The sequence below is a fragment of the Echiichthys vipera genome (genome assembly GCF_963691815.1).
Source record: "Echiichthys vipera genome assembly, chromosome: 18".
Lineage (NCBI taxonomy): Eukaryota > Metazoa > Chordata > Actinopteri > Perciformes > Trachinidae > Echiichthys > Echiichthys vipera.
In genome coordinates this window covers 21,547,754-21,564,597 of record NC_139843.1, presented here as the reverse complement: position 1 = coordinate 21,564,597, position 16,844 = coordinate 21,547,754, and the positions used below count along the sequence as shown (strand labels likewise).

General features: G+C 40.9%; 1 protein-coding gene across 1 annotated transcript in view; it reads left to right on the top strand.

Moving 5' to 3' along the window:
• The window catches only part of gas7b (growth arrest-specific 7b), an 85,894-nt gene that overhangs the window by 65,484 nt on the left and 3,566 nt on the right, over positions 1-16,844 (top strand). The window contains exons 10-13 of the mRNA XM_083933184.1: positions 7,132-7,260; positions 7,851-7,974; positions 14,509-14,588; positions 15,913-16,011. Coding sequence (XP_083789310.1) covers positions 7,132-7,260; positions 7,851-7,974; positions 14,509-14,588; positions 15,913-16,011 — 432 coding nt within the window. The remainder of the gene's footprint in view (positions 1-7,131; positions 7,261-7,850; positions 7,975-14,508; positions 14,589-15,912; positions 16,012-16,844) is intronic.

Below are 16,844 nucleotides of genomic sequence, written 5' to 3'. Positions count from 1 at the left end.
TTAATTTCTCTGATTGGTTGTAGGTCATGTTTCATTGCTCTGATTGGTTGTAGGTCATGTTTCATTTCTCTGATTGGTTGTAGGTCATGTTTCATTTCTCTGATTTGTTGTAGGTCATGTTTCATTTCTCTGATTGGTTGTAGGTCATGTTTCATTGCTCTGATTGGTTGTAGGTCATGTTTCATTTCTCTAATTGGTTGTAGGTCATGTTTCATTTCTCTGATTGGTTGTAGGTAACGTTTCATTTCTCTGATTGGTTGTAGGTCATGTTTAATTTCTCTGATTGGTTGTAGGTAATGTTTCATTTCTCTGATTGGTTGTTAGTCTATCTAATTGCGTCCAGAGGCATTTTGGCCTGCACCATTAAAACGCCCCTCAGAAATCCAGAGGTTCCAGAGTAATATGCATTTGGTATTTGTCTGGAGATTCCAGGCTACATTTTCGACACAATTACCTTTACAATGAACCAATCCAACCATTCCCCCACAGTACAGATTCTGACCTGCAGTCAGGGTATGTTTGTTACTTGTGCTGTGTTTTTGATAACATAAAATCTGTGTTCTGCGTGGAGCTCATTTGAATCATTAGTATATAATTAAGTTGACTGGCATTAACTTTACAGACGCAGTCAACAATTTTTTGGACTACAGCAGGGGTGTCAAACTCATTTTCACCCCGGGCCACATCAGCCCTCAAAGGGCCAGTTGTTACTATAAAACTGTATAAACGTAGCTACTTCTTAACTTATCGTTAAATAACTGTCTGCATGTGATTATTATTTATTCACGTGTACAAATACAGTAAATGCATGCGTTTTTATAACATAAATCCCTTTAATTTATCAGGTTAAGAAACCCACATTACTTCCTTGATCAAAGATCAAACTTTTCAACACAAGTTGTTCCATCAACTTTGTTCAAAACTTTTTGTCACAGTTAAGAGGGGCAGAACTAGGGTCCAACACATACAGTAAGTGTGAGATGATAAGCACGTGTGACAGATTTGACAAAAACAAAAGACTGCAGCCTTGAAGAGGGCATATATCCAACTAATGATAGATGGTTTTGAATACAGTAAACATTTGGCTGCATGGACATACACCTGTAAACAAACTCAATAAATGGTTGCATATGCAAAGTAGTATATCAGCATTTTTGGCTGTCGCTTTCGTGAACATATTCTGCTGCAATTTCAATTCTTGTACAATTGGATGTTTTTCTTGGAGACTAGAGTTAGCATACTAAGCTCCGTGTTCGGTGTCAAGATCACAACGTTAATTGTATTCCTTCAGCACCCACAGCGCCCTTAATCACAGAAGACATACCGTTTTTTCTCCTTGAAGCAGAAACATGTATTCGTTTTCCTATTGTTCATTAAATTGTCTTCCCTCTGCATCAAATTTTCTCTCTTTGGATATTTTGGGATTATTTGCAGCTCTTTTTCAACTCCACCACTAGTTAAACGCTGATATGGAAACACTGCTATCTAGCGGCAGGGTGCCGTCATTTTGCGGGTCACAAAATCAACATGCATTGTGTGGGAGACGACGTTTATGGTCAATGTACGCTGTAAAGCAGCATATACATTTATTTTAAGACAATCGTATGCCTTTTGTGCTCAAGCAGGCCACATTAAATGACTGAGCGAAGAGTTGTAAAAAAAAAAAATTTAATTCTTATGCTTTTACAAAAGGTAATGTTTTAGAAGGTTTTGCTGTAGAATACAGAACTGATCAGCATTACATGAGTTGGGAACCTCTGCCTTCAAATGCAGTTACATACTTCCTGCTGACTATGTGAGCTAAAGCACATCCCTGACACTAAGGCTTCTTCCTAATGGGTAAGACTAAGCTCACCTCCACTGCTGGCTCTTAATTGAAGGGTTGTGTAGTGCAAGTGCTAGATGGGTTTGTCTTAGGAGTTTAGCAAAGAGAAGACGAAAGACGGAGGCCAGGATTACAGCTGGACTGATGGAGGAAATGGGGCCAGTGATGTTATCCTCCAGAGATGCACAGATGGTGCGGCCCAGTTCCAGGTTCTTGAAGGAGAAGGACGGATTTTAATGGAAATGAGCTTTGAGTGATTGTTTCCAATGTGAGTGCAGGAGGGAGCTGTAGATCTCATTCATCACTGACGGCTGGGACTGAGCACCACGTTGCTTATTAGGATCATATAACCGGTGACAGGCTTTTCTACCCACAAGTTGCTCATTCCAAAAATAATACTGTCACATCCTCTGAGCACAATGATTTCACACTGCTTGTCATTTATAGATCCTCTTCTTTTAGAAATCTCTAGTAACCTGAAAAAGGAAGCGAAACAATGCTGATGCATAATGTTGTGGTTGTTGTTTGGCTCCAACAATCAAACCGTTTCTGGCGTAAACAAGCTCAGTGTGAGAAGACCATGACAGGATATGGAGCTAATTATGTGTTTTAGATAATAACATCATGTGTATATAGAGGGTTTATAAATAAATCATAAAAGTGATTTCCCTTTTTGAACAATAACTTTATTATTGCTGAAATTCATGAAAGAAATTCATGAAAGAAGTCCTTTTACTTCGACACCACCTTACATGTATGAAGACTTACCGGATCTGCATCTGGATGCTGTTGCTCCCACACACGTAAACACTTAAAGCTGCCTGACAGATTTATTCTCTTCAGTCATCAGAAATCTGAAAGTAATTAAAAGTCGTGCATGCTTTTGGACAGTGAACACTCATCTCTGAGCTATGTTTCCATTTTAGAGGGGAAAAAGAAAGGTATGAAAATAAACCTTTATATTTGTATTTTTGCATCAATATGACTCTGCAAAGGTACTCACAAGGCTGCTTTTCAATGAAAAATAACTTTATTAACCCCATGACTTTCTTCCGGAGGCTGAAGCAGGCTGCAGGCTTCAAATGGGTGCTTGAAATTTTAATGTTGTGTTTTCAAGGTTCGAAAAGTGCTTGAACTTTGGATAAAGTGCTTGAAAATGCTTGAAATTGTATCTGCATTTCTTTCACAGCAAAGATTGTTGCTATAGAGTAGAAATAAAATAGTCAGAGCCTGAAATTCAAATGTGAAATAATCATTTTCAGTATGGCTGTAAGGTGCTGGTAAAGCTTGAAAATGGACCTTGAAAGTGCTTGAAATGCTTGAAATGGACCTTTGAAAGGTGTAGGAACCCTGAGGCTGTTTTACAGATGTTGGTTCTGTACCCAGCTTGTCAGGATAGACCTCTGACCTCAGCAAATCTGAATGACAATGGGTTCTACTGGTGCCCATGGGTCCCCCCTTTACAGACATGCACACTTTATGATAATCCACACAGTATGGGGTCTGACTGGAAAGGTGAGAATTTGATGACTTTAATGAGCCCAGTTATATTCAGGTGTGATGATGTTAGTCCCCATAGTAACCACTGAGCTCTCTGTATAAAAGTATCTGTTGTGACCTCTAGGATAACCACAGCCTCATGAAACGTATCAACCTCAAACTAGAGACCTAGAGTCTTCAGAAGATGGATGGCTTTCATAGGTATATTGACAATATGTGCTTGCCATCCAATCGGCAAAAAATGAAATTCTTACAGACATCTCCAAATGTCAAATGTTTTTGATCCCAAGTGGTCAAAAGATTGCTAGATTATTGCTTAAATTGGGTGGCCAAGGAAGGGAATAGAGAATATGAATATATATATATATATGGCAGTTTTCAACCCTTTTTTATTATGTAGGACAGACAGGAAACGGGGTGAGAGAGGGGGGGGGGCATGCAGCAAAGGGCTGCAGGTTGGAGTCGAACCCGTGGGCGCTGTCTCGAGGACCTTCAGCCTCTATACATGGGGCGACTGCTCTAACCACTGTGCCACCGGCCGCCCCCTAATAAAGAATATTAAACATTACATTACATCTCATTCATCTCATCTCATCTTCATCCGCTTATCCGGGGTCGGGTCGCGGGGGCAGCAGCTTTAGCAGGGGACCCCAAACTTCCCTTTCCCGGGCCACATTAACCAGCTCTAACTGGGGGATCCCGAGGCGTTCCCAAGCCAGTGTGGAGATTTAATCTCTCCACCTAGTCCTGGGTCTTCCCCGACGCCTCCTCCCAGCTGGACGTGCCTGGAACACCTCCCTAGGGAGGCGCCCAGGGGGCATCCTTACTAGATGCCCGAACCACCTCAACTGGCTCCTTTCGACGCTAAGGAGCAGCGGCTCTACTCCGAGTTCCTCACGGATGGCTGAACTTCTCACCCTATCACTAAGGGAGACTCCAGCCACCCTCCTGAGAAAACCCATTTCGGCCGCTTGTACTCGCGACCTCGTTCTTTCGGTCATGACCCAACTTTCATGACCATAGGTGAGGGTAGGAACGAAGATTGACCGGTAGATCGAGAGCTTTGCCTTCCGGCTCAGCTCTCTTTTCGTCACAACGGTGCGGTAGAGCGACTGCAACACCGCCCCCGCTGCTCCGATTCTCCGGCCAAACTCACGCTCCATCGTCCCCTCACTCGTGAACATGATCCAGAGGTACTTGAACTCCTTCACTTGGGGTAAGGACTCATTCCCTACCTCGAGTAGTAGTAGTTACATTACATTATATATATAATGAACTACATTGAAAAGTATTTCTTAATGAAGACTGAGAAAATAAGGAGTACGGTACATTGTGATAGATTAAATAGCTTTAATGTTCAATATCAGTCCATTGTTGACCATTTAAATAAAGAATAGCTATAAAACACCATTTCAAAATCATCCAAATTATTGTTTTCTGCATTATACAGTGGGTACGGAAAGTATTCAGATCCCCTTAAAATTTTCACTCTCAACCATTTGCTAAAATCCTTTTAGTTGATTTTTTCTCATTAATGTACACACAGCACCCTATTTTTACAGAAAAACACAGAGTTGTAGACATTTTTGCAAATGTATATAAAAACAAAAGCTGAAATATCACAGATCCATAAGTATTCGTATATCTTATCTCATCTTCAACCGCTTATCCGACGTCGGGTCGCAGAAGTATTTGTATATCGTATATTTAACTCAGGTGTTGTCCATTTCTGCTGATCATCCTTGAGATGGTCCTGTATTTGAGTCCATCTGGGTTTAATTAAATTGATTGGACCTCATTAGGAAAGGCACACACCTCTCTATATAAGACCTTACAGCTCACAGTGCATGTCAGAGCAAATGAGAATCACGAGAGACACGTTTACTGAGGAGAGGCTTCTTTCTTCTGTCAAAACGATGCTGTGTGTACATTGAGGGAAAAAATCAACTTAAATGATTTAAGCAAATGGCTGCAAATGAACAAATAGGGACAATTTTAAAGGTGGTCTGAATACTTTCTGTACCTACTGTAAAAAGAGCTCTAAACACAGCGTTTCACCAGTGAAATTCAGCTTCATGCTGTACCTAATCATTCATCTTTTTCTCCCACCACAGCCTGATGAGGGGAAACACAAAGGAACTGAGTAGAAAAGGCTTTCTGAGGAGGTCTATTTGTCCTGTCACAAACTGTCCGTCCTTCTATGAGGCTGGTCAGCTGATCGTGAGGAGCTCTAGCCTACTTTACTTCAGCATCAGTGTGAGTCTATCAGACGAACAACCTCATACTGACAATGAATGCAAAGCTCCGGCCTGCATTTGCCAAGAGAGTCCAATCGCAGACCTCACTCTTGGGGACACCATAGGAAGAGCGCAGGGTCTCCAGAGTAAAGCATGGAGGTATTTAAAGAACTCTGTGTAGCGTTTAAGGATGCTGCCCTATTTATTTCAATGGAAGCTGCTCACTGAAGACAAACGCGGGGGAAGGTTTTCATATTTTTGGGTCTTTTTAGCTGTTTTTACTGGACCTATGGCTCAGTTCACATTAATACAAGAAACCATCTTGGTGTATAATCATTGTTTTACAGACATTTATGTAATGATAGCAGAACAAAAAGTATTTTGCTGGTAAAGCCTCACGTCGGCTGTAGTCCTGGAGCTTTGGAGGGAATTAGACCTCCTTTTCTTCTTTAGGTTTACTTTTGCTGTTTTTAACCTTTTAGCTCAGGTTGAGAAGAAATCGCAAGGTCATTTTGATTTAAAAAAAAAAAATCTGTAACAAAGGGTTAGGTTAGTAATTCAGAAACTAGCCTCGGAAGACCATCCTGATCTTTCAAGCTCCATTGTATTTTACTCGCAGTAAGCAAGCTGCTCGCTAACTCTTTTTTCTCTGGATCCTTCTGTTGAATATGGACCAGGCTCATGAAATTGTGCCTTTTTAATCTGTTAAATTCACGTTACACAAACTGCAAATATTCTTTACCTACATGTTGTTTACTTTCTGAGCTTTGCCTCAATGCTGTTAGTACGTCATACGCTTCCCTGATCTGATTGGTTGATTTGGCCCGTATGTTGGTGATAGACAGATGGTTTATCCAATCAGCAACCGGTATTTTCACCCCTTCCCAAAAGATCTCCAAACGAGAGTTCCTAGACGGATATGCAGAGACAATGAGAATCCATCCATCTGGCGGAGTCAGGTTAGGAAAAGTGGAATCCATCCATCCATCTTCAACCGCTATCCCTATCGGGGTCAAGGGGGGCTGGAGCCGATCCCAGCTGACAACAGGCGTGAGGCGGGGTACACCCTGGACAGGATGCCAGTCTATCCCAGGGCACAGAAAGTGGAATGTTAAAGCAAATGTGTCTTTATCCTCAGTCATGTTTAATGTTAGCCTTTTAACAGTAGTAATATACAGTAGCTAATATTAGCTTTTTAATATGACCATGGTGCAAAACAAACTGAGTGATGCCCAGCTCTCCCTCTCCTCTTTCTTTCCCTCTCTTTCTCTGAAATGACCTGTGATCGGCCAAACTGCTCATGTCACTGCAGTAATGCAGGTGAACAGCTTCCCACTCAGCTGCAGAAAAAGTCCACCGGTTGACTCATGTCAATCTGTTGAAAATCCTTAAGTTTCCCTCTTTAGCGTTTAGCTCAGCTCCGCTCTCCTGTCCAAATATGGTCACCTCTGGCTCCAAAATACCAAGATGGTGCCAAAATGCATAACTCTTTTTTTTTTTTTCAGTGACATTTCATTATCTTCTGCTGGTCAGTGTTGAATTACTATTTTTTTGTTTTGTTCTGAGCAGCTCCAGAGTGAAGTGGAGAAGCCTTTCCTCACCTTCAGGGAGAACTTTAAGAAGGACATGAAGAGGTTCGACCATCACATCGCTGACCTACGGAAGCAGCTGGTTGGTCGCTACGCAGCGGTAGAGAAGGTACACACGAACACACACACAGATATGAGAAGAAGCAGAGCAGCTCTAATGTAACACAGCTCTGTCCTTGTACTCGGCAGCAGCGGGGTTTCAGGAACCATCTATCTGGTGATTAAAATTCCACATCATGAGCAGACGGCTGTTTCCCGTCCCTGGAATGTTTCCTGCTTTTTTGTAAATGTACAATGAAAAGCGACTGGCTGAAGCCCGAAGGCAAATGTTTCTCACATCATCCTTCAAATCTGGGACAGAACAGTTTCTCTCTGATAAACTCGTCTGATGGACAATTGAGCATTTAAAGCAGGAGAGGAAATCAGATTCTGGCTATCTTGGCTGTCATAAGTCACTGGATGATGGATGAACACTGAGACAGTGTAGCAGACGCCATTCTGTGACTCTTATCACTTTAGTTAGAGCGGTGTTTCCACAACACTACATATTCATTTAAGTAGACGTTTGCTGCCTGACTCTCAGCTTGAAAAGTACATTAACTAAAAAGTGGGATAAGAGGAGGATGTCTTCCTTAAGGTTAAAAAAAGATTGCTAAACTTGCAGCAGCGTCTCTGACTCCAGTCCCTTGTTTCCCACAGGCCCGTAAAGCTCTGGCTGACAGACAGAAAGAGCTGGAGTTAAAGACTCAACAGCTCGAGATCAAACTGAGCAACAAGATCGGAGAAGACATCAAGAAGGCCCGCAGGAAATCCACACAAGCAGGTCGGAGCTGGGGGTCAAAGGTCACACTGCAGGGTTACCGCGGGGTCGCATTCTCACTCAAGTGTTTGTTGTTTAAGGAAGGAGAGAGCACTGCCCAGCAAGCTTCCCCACATGTCTGCGGGTGTAAAAGACATGGTGGGATGCCGATCATACACCGCTTATATGGTTGACACACATTTTATCTGTATTTATGTTGTTTCTAAATGTAAAGCCTAAAGATTTCAGGTTTTCTACAGAAGGGTAGGGCTCTTAAAAGACGTGTCACCCTTACAAATACTTCTGTGAGTGTGATGGTTAGCAGCCCTGTAAATAAAAAGCACACACTCGCACTGGTGATTGATAGCAAAGACAGTGCTGACTTTTTGGAGTGGAGATTAAAAGATCCACTTTTCACGGTCATGGAAAACCTGGCTACATCGTGGAATTTCAAAATCTCATTTTCCAGTTTTGTTGTGTTTAATGAGCTTAGGTGTTACGGTACTCTATGTGCACTTTCCACCCAATATAATATAACAGCAAACGGATTTCTGTTGCTGCTGAAGTAACGTATCTCTAATATGCGTCGATGCGTGACATGGTTTTTTTCTACCATCACGTACCTTTTATTCAATTTTTATTTCATTGTCTCTCCCTCCATGATTGAATAGAGTTTGAATCTGATATTTTTGACTAATGCCGGGGAAGTACGCATATGCACATGCAACAGTTACATTGTTTCAGACCTGCATCCATAAATTCCTTTCCAACCAAACGCTTTAAGAACACACTGATAGAACAGTGAGTTCTGTTTTCTGTCGTGTTTGAAAGCCGGTGCCAAACTGATATGATGTGCTTTCAAAGCATTTTTTAATGACTAATTAGCCTTTTGCTTGTGTTTCAAAGCACTTTTTGTGTCCTGTTCAAGTGCACAGAGCGACCTGGGAGAGAAAGCTTTTATGTGCCCCGCTCCTCTCGCTTGGAATAACTCAAAAGGTTCAAACTAAGTAAATTAGTCTCTCTGTCTGATTTTAAAGCTCTTAGAAGCACAGCAGTGTATGAATGGGCTGGTACTTGCCACTGTGCGCAGGTTTTAATATTTTGGCAAGTTAATTCACTTCTTTTATATTTTCTTGTGGTTCAGCTGCTGTCTTTTTAAAGGTCACCCTTGTAAAAAGAGATCATTGATATCAGTGGTGACCTGGTTAAATATGAGTTAAATGAATATAATATAAATCGGTTTGCACACACATTTATGTTCGTCTAAATTACTACCGTAATTTCCGGACTATAAAGCGCACCTGACTATAAGCCGAACCAGCTAAATTTAGGGTAAAATACAGATTGCTCCATATAAAAGCCGCACCCCACTATTAGCCGCAGGCGTTTTGATGTGTAATTACCGTAGTATATAGGGGTTCCTGCTACCACGGAGGGGATTGTCGGGACAGAGATGACTGTTTGGGAACGCAAAGCGTCCCATTTATTAACAATAAATCTTTCAATCATTCAATCAAACTTTCACATCTTTGACATGGCGAACAGCATTCGTGCAGAGTACAAATAATACAACGGTGCAAAGTAATACAAAGTGCTCGCCTGTAACACGGCAGTAAAAGTGCAGTCCCGCGGCCGTTTACGTTATCAAAATAACCAGCCATTCATTGATGTCAAGGGTACGTGCAGCAGCTCTATTTCCTTCTTTGACAGCCAGATCGATTGCCTTTAACTTAAAAGCAGCATCATATGCACTTCTCCGTTTGTTTTCCATGTTGAGGGTGTTTGCATGAACACTTCCTTCGCGCAAACTGTCGCTGAAGCTCTCCTACTCTTTGTTTTGCTCTCGTTACCTGGCGCCAGATGTCTGCCTCGGTCTCGCGCATCCTCGGTAGTGCGCGCCCCTGGTTACCGTAAGCCGTAGAAAAGCCGCACCGTTGAATAAGCCGCAGGGACCAGAACGAGGGAAAAAAGTAGCGGCTTATAGTCCGGAAATTACGGTAAATATAATGTGCAGAGAAAATAGTTTAGAAGACAATAGTACTGTTTATTGCAGATGTGCATCTGGATTTCATCATTCAACCTATAAAAGTCACTCCCCACCAGATGCAGGACGGCCCCTTATCAGAGATCATCTGGGGATGAGCAGTGGTCTGTGTCAGCGCCCCCGTCAGTCCTTCAAGTCCGACTGTGGGACTCACACGCCTTAGTAAATGGTTAACTTCATTCTGTATCCTCCTCCACTGTTTCTTTAGCCCTTCGTTGAATCGGTCTCTTGAGATCGTCTGTGAACCGAGATGCTGTGTTTGTCTTTTTACATGAGTCATGAGCTCTTTCAGCACTTTGAGCCAGACTGGGAGTTTTTGTTAACTGAGGGACGGGAGAGGAGGGATGAGGGGGGTGGAGGGGTGGGAAAGGGTCAGGAACATTCTCCGCTCGACTAGTCTGTGTTCACACCAGACTCACAGGGAGGCGTGGGCTGTGGACTCCACAGTCCTTGGAGAAAATACACACTTAAACCTCTAACAGTCCATGTTAAACTAAACTTAAACCTCTTACAGTATGCATGTTAAGCTAAACTTAAACCTCTAACAGTCCATTTTAAACTAAACTTAAACCTCTTACAGTATGCATGTTAAGCTAAACTTAAACCTCTAACAGTGCATGTTAAACCTCTAACATTATGCATGTTAAACTAAACTTAAACCTCTAACACTATGCATGTTAAACTAAACTTAAGCCTCTAACAGTGCATGTTAAACTAAACTTAAACCTCTAACAGTATGCATGTTAAACTAAACTTAAACCTCTAACAGTATGCATGTTAAACTAAACTTAAACCTCTAACAGTGCATGTTAAACTAAACCTCTAACAGTATGCATGTTAAACTAAACTTAAACCTCTAACAGTGCATGTTAAACTAAACTTAAACCTCTAACAGTATGCATGTTTAACTAAACCTCTAATAGTATGCATGTTAAACTAAACTTAAACCTCTAACAGTGCATGTTAAACTAAACTTAAACCTCTAACAGTATGCATGTTAAACTAAACTTAAGCCTTTAACAGTATGCATGTTAAACTAAACTTAAACCTTTAACAGTGCATGTTAAACTAAACTTAAACCTTTAACAGTGCATGTTAAACTAAACTTAAACCTCTAACAGTGCATGTTAAACTAAACTTAAACCTCTAACAGTACATGCATGAGGGGTAACAGAGGCGTGGTGGAGAAGTAGCATTAGCAGCAGCTGAGTTGCGGTGTAAAAGTTCTTAATAGGTGTGTGACCTGAGGAAAGTGTGGCTGGCTAAGGGTAAACAGATGTGGACTTGCCGCCGAAGTGTGATGTCATGTCATGATTCAACCAGGCTCGACCACATGCTGTCGCACAAGAACAAATCCTCCATCCAAACTGGCTCTCTTCACACACACAGTCATTCCTCCTCCACGCAGCTTATGCAACCCGGGGAAAAAACCAGCAGCAGTTGTTGACGGCGCTCATGGCGTCTGGCTGCCAGCAATGATGACTACAGTGTGAGGGAAGCGGAGAGGAGACTGATGCCAAAGCAACTAAAGCGCAGCATCTGTCTGCTCATAACAAAGACTTGTTATATAGACTCTCGACTTCATATAGCATTTACTCATTAATGTGTCCTTATAACAGGGAATTCCTTACCTTTTTATATCATGCACCTGAGGCCATCGTCGCCCTTTTATAGAGTTCATTACTTTAAAAAAAACGTTTGGCTTTAATTTAGTTTTTTTAAGTGTTGGAGGGCTGGTGCGACAGGCTTATCTGCAGCGTAAACAGCAGTTCTTTTGCATTTTCTTCACATTTTCCCTCATTTTCTATTTATAGAAGCACATTCGGAGCTGACCCAACGACCCTGTTCACTGTAAACTGTGCTGCAGCTGCAAACACAGCGCACAGTCCTCATTAAATCTATTTAAATAAATGTGTTCCTTTTAAAGGAGCTGTACTCAAAATGCTGAAAGAAAACAATGTAGGCTGGGATTGCCTCCACATGGCTCTCACATACGTTCCCCAATATGTGAAATACCGACGTTCACTGATGCGTGGCCGGACTGTCTATCAAAACAAAGAACAAAGAAACTCACATTTTACAACACACACAGAGGGGAAAGTGACTTCACTTTCGGCTCAGGACACCATTAATCCGTTATATCTTTACATAGTAATTATATGTTTGCTGCCTATCAATGCTCTGAATGTTGAATACAGGTGGTCATAGATTACATACATTTTATTTCCTCTGTTTTCCCGAGATAACGAGATGATTAATTTGAGATCTGGAGAAAACAAAACGATAGTGTAGTCTATTAAATCATTGCAGGAAACATTATTTAATGTATCAATGTCAGAGGAGCAAGAAAAAATGGACCATCACATATCTCCGCAATAACTAAAATAACTTAATGCCTTTTTATTACAGATAATGTTCACAATAGTGTGTGTCATCTAAGAAGACTGTTAGTAAGGCTTCAGCTTAATAAAGCTTAAATAAAATTATTATTATCGGAGCCATGAGTGAGCCTGATCTCCTCATTTTTTTGTTTTTTTAATAAACTTTATTGACAACAATATTATATTACACTAACAAAAAATACCCGTACAGGAAGGGGTTGTACAATGTGCACAAATATATACAGATTACAGTTTCATTTCATAACAGAAAATAACCAACTGAAATCATCTGTCAGTGTTGTCTTCAGTGTTCTTCAAGATATGAGAAGTCTTTATGAGGTATGTCATGTCAGGTGTGATTGACATCTCAGGCCAATCAAGTTTCATTCATTATCTATCACATTAAATATCTTGTTATCTCGGGAAAACCGGGTAAAATTATCTCGGCAGAGGGAGAGTTTGGTGTGCTAGCTAGCTACCTTGCTAACATAATAGCATTAGTATGAGTCGATTACAGCTACTGTAGTTCCTTTATGTGGAGAATAATGTTATCAGTGTTCCATACAGTCCCATTAATATTATTAATGTAATTAAGTAGCCTGAGTCTGTTGAATGTTGTTGTACTGTTATGTTGTATCCATATCACGTCCATGCCACTGCATTGGTACGCTAATTATAAGCTCAGCCACACGACCTCCATCAGTAACACCAAGGCAAACAATACAAACTTAATATTAACTGTAATTTAGTTAATAAGGTGACTTAATGTTAGCATATCTAATGTATCTACCTAGCCAAAGCTGGCTCACAAGCTCCACATATTTTGCAGGAGAGAGGGCAATGTTAGCTAGCGTTAGCGATACCATTGACGTTATGTTACCTAAAGTTACAGTTATTAAGGTTGTTGTAGTATTTTATCTTGGTGTTATTGCGCTGTTCATTTATATTTTGTTTGTTTTGGGATTCAGTCCGCAGAAACGAAACAGAAAGTGTTGAGTTAAATCTCAACATTTTGTGCATGTCGGTAACCTGTCTACACCTATTGAAACCGTAGTGAAAGTGCTGTTACGTCAATTTGACTGTCAAAAGATGACTTTACTGTCTCTTTTTGCTGTGAACGGCAGGTGTCGCAGAAAAAATATTGAGGGCAGACGAAAATGGGCGTGGGGCTGCTCCAACCTGTTAACATTGGCGCAAAAAATAAAAGCAACATGTTCAACGACGCACACGCGCTGCTTAAGCAATAAGACGATTTACAACGTCCTGTAGAGCTACGTCAATTTCACCAACGCCTGTCACCATATTCATGGCAATCTGCTCTTTTCACGTATGTAGCTCGCTATCCTATGTTAAAAGATGACATTTCCCTTCTTAATCCTGCACTCAAAGCTCTAGTTTGTTGACTGTTTTTCCAACCGGGGACGTATATGGGAATAATACCGACGCTATTTATACTTCCGGACAAATCAGAGTTGTGCATGCTGATTTGACTGGCCGTCACCTGGGCTACAAACTACGAGGCTTTCTCATTTAGACTCGGTAAATAATCATAACCGCCTCTACTGGAACTGGAACAGTGAAACTTTAGATCAAAACAGTCCTTTTTCTGTGAAGCTGAAGGGCTCTTTTTAGTCCCAAGGCTCTACTTTGAGAAACACTTTCTTATGCTGGCAGCATTCACACATTTAACAGAAGAATACAATATTGATGAGAATAAAATAAGTATCTCAGCAGATGTTGACTGCAGAACACTGAAGAAGTGAAGAACAGAATGATCTGCATCATTTCCTGCCTGATCGAATCTCACATTAGATGATTAGTGATGAGCAGGACACAGGCAGTAACATTAAAGAAAGGACAGACTCCTTTCATCATCGCTTAGGCTATCATCATGGAATCTATTATCAGTCCAGATTGTCTGCACTGTCTGGGATAATCACATCAGCGTGAGGTGGAACAAACACTGTACATGAGTGTTGTGGTAACGCATCGGCTGTGAGAGAATAGTTGGGCAGTAGCATCACCTAGTGGAGAAATTGTGTACAATACCCAGAGAAACAGTTGGACATTTTGCCAGGCCTCATGTAGACTTGTGTGTACATGAATTGACGCCCTTTATATTCTCTCTGACAGGAGATGATCTGATGCGCTGTGTCGACCTTTATAACCAGTCTCAGTCCAAATGGTTTGAGGAGATGGTCACCACAAGTCTGGTAAGAAATCATGTGTTTAATGTGTTTTGTTTAGTATTTGAAGGGGATTTTTTTTCTTTGGGGTCTCTTCATGTGTGTAAACATATCTTACGGTATTTTTTTAAAACTTATAATCTTTGATTCAGATGTTTCCATGTTGTGTTCTATTGTAAGATTTTGAGTCCAAACTTTTGCTAATTTAAACTCTGTTGTAAAATACCGGACGACCTTTGATGGCAGGTACAGAGCATTGCTCTAGAATCAAATAATACAAATTATGAAGAAAAAATGAAATTAATCTTAATACACCCTATATTTCACACACATTTATTACACTTTAATAATATACATGTTCATGTACAGTATTTATATTCACTTTTGCACACATCATGTCTCTGATTTCTCAGCTCAAATCATATACTGTATAAAAAAAATGGATGTAGCGTCTCCGTCAGGAACCGTTCTCTCAACTTGATCTCAAAAGACCTCCCCACTGGAGTCTCCATCTTGTCAGACTTTGACTCCGCCTCATTTCCTCTTCCCAAAAAAGGGCATGTATGTGATGTTGGGGGGAGGGAGATACGTCTGTCTGGCTGACGTTTACCTCCGAGGAGAAGTGAGGGCCAGGGGCTAGCTGTCACTCAAGAGGCCACACCCCTTATTATTAAATAAAATAATAATAATGAAATAAAAAACTAGCCTGATACAAAATAAAAATTCACCCCCCTCAGTGTTGTCATGGAGATATGACCTAAACATACAGACGAGAATGTTTTTTTGTCCCAGGCCTTAAACAGGTTTTATTATGTTGTGAAAACAGCCTGTTTAACATGGGGGTCAATGAGAAATTGCTCTATTTCGCAAACTACTCCTAGTGGATACTCGGAGAACTGACATTTTTTGGCACTTCCTTATTGGGTCAAACAAGAAGTTGCTTTGGATGGGGCTTGGCTCAAGTTTGAGAAAAGGATTCCATATTTTTTTGCCTAATAAAGTTGTTTTTTTTCTTCAGTTCTGTAGAAAAAGATTCAGATTCAATACACCTGTGAAACTGTATTTGTAAAACATGTACTGTATAAGCTCAAGAGAAATGGGACACTCCTCTAATACCCAAAATGGAAGTTTTGGGGCAATGCATCAAGTCTCCCTCTGAGTTTTTGTATGTGTTTGAACCCCAAGCAGAGATATGGAAAGGGCCTGAAAATAATACGGTTTACTAAACAGGACATTTGCACCTTCTTCTTGTCAAGTCATGGTACCTCTCCTGTTAGCTGCTTAGTGTAGACTGATGGAAGTGTAGAGATTTCTCTGTGATTCAGTCGTTACAAACGGCTCTCCTCCTCAGGAACTGGAGCGGCTGGAGGTGGAGCGGGTGGAGATGATCAGACAGCACCTGTGTCAGTACACCACCCTTCGGCATGAGACGGACATGTTCAACCAAAGTGTGAGTACAACTTCAACTCGGTGTTACAGCTGCTGTCACTGTGAGAAATAAGACATGTCTGTCGCGAGCATTCATCATCACCAGTGCTGTAGTGTAAAACTCCACAGACGTGCGCTCACGTGCATCTGGGATTCTAAGAGGCTACTCGGGCCCCCCCAACTCTTCTACATTTTACTATAGTGTTGTTTAGTCAAAAGACATTTTGATAAATCCAAATCCGATCCAGTCCAAATTTATTTACAAGGCACATTTGTAAACAAGTGACCAAACTGCTGGACAATCAAAGATGGCAAAAAAAGAAAGACAGAGAGGCAGCTCTCATAGTGAGTCAAAAGATGTGTTTAGTCCAGTTTAGGATCACTGTCCATTATCACACACAAATGATGTGGTTTGTGGGAACGATGAGGAGCTTCGCAGGAACCACCTGATTCAAACATCAGGAATCAGTTACTCTCATTAAAGCTTACAGTAAATCTAAGCTTTAATGTCTTTGGTACAATCCATCGGTGGTTTGAAAGTGTTTGCATTTTCCATTTCAAGGGCAGGTAAATGTGTGTCATCTGCATAGCATTTGAATGAGATTCCATAATTCCTCAGGAGCAAAAAATATCTTTTATTCTTAATTTTTTTTGGCACTTTCATACATCAAATAAGCCATCAAGTTTTTTTTGTGTATAAACTATTAATGGAGGCATCCGGTAGAGTCGCTAACAGCCGGACGTGGCTAACACTGATTAGCTCGGGGGAGTACAGTGAAGGCCTTAAAATGTCTGTTTTAACAATATGATATTATTATTAAAAATTCTACCTGTGCAGCAGCATGATAAGAGTTC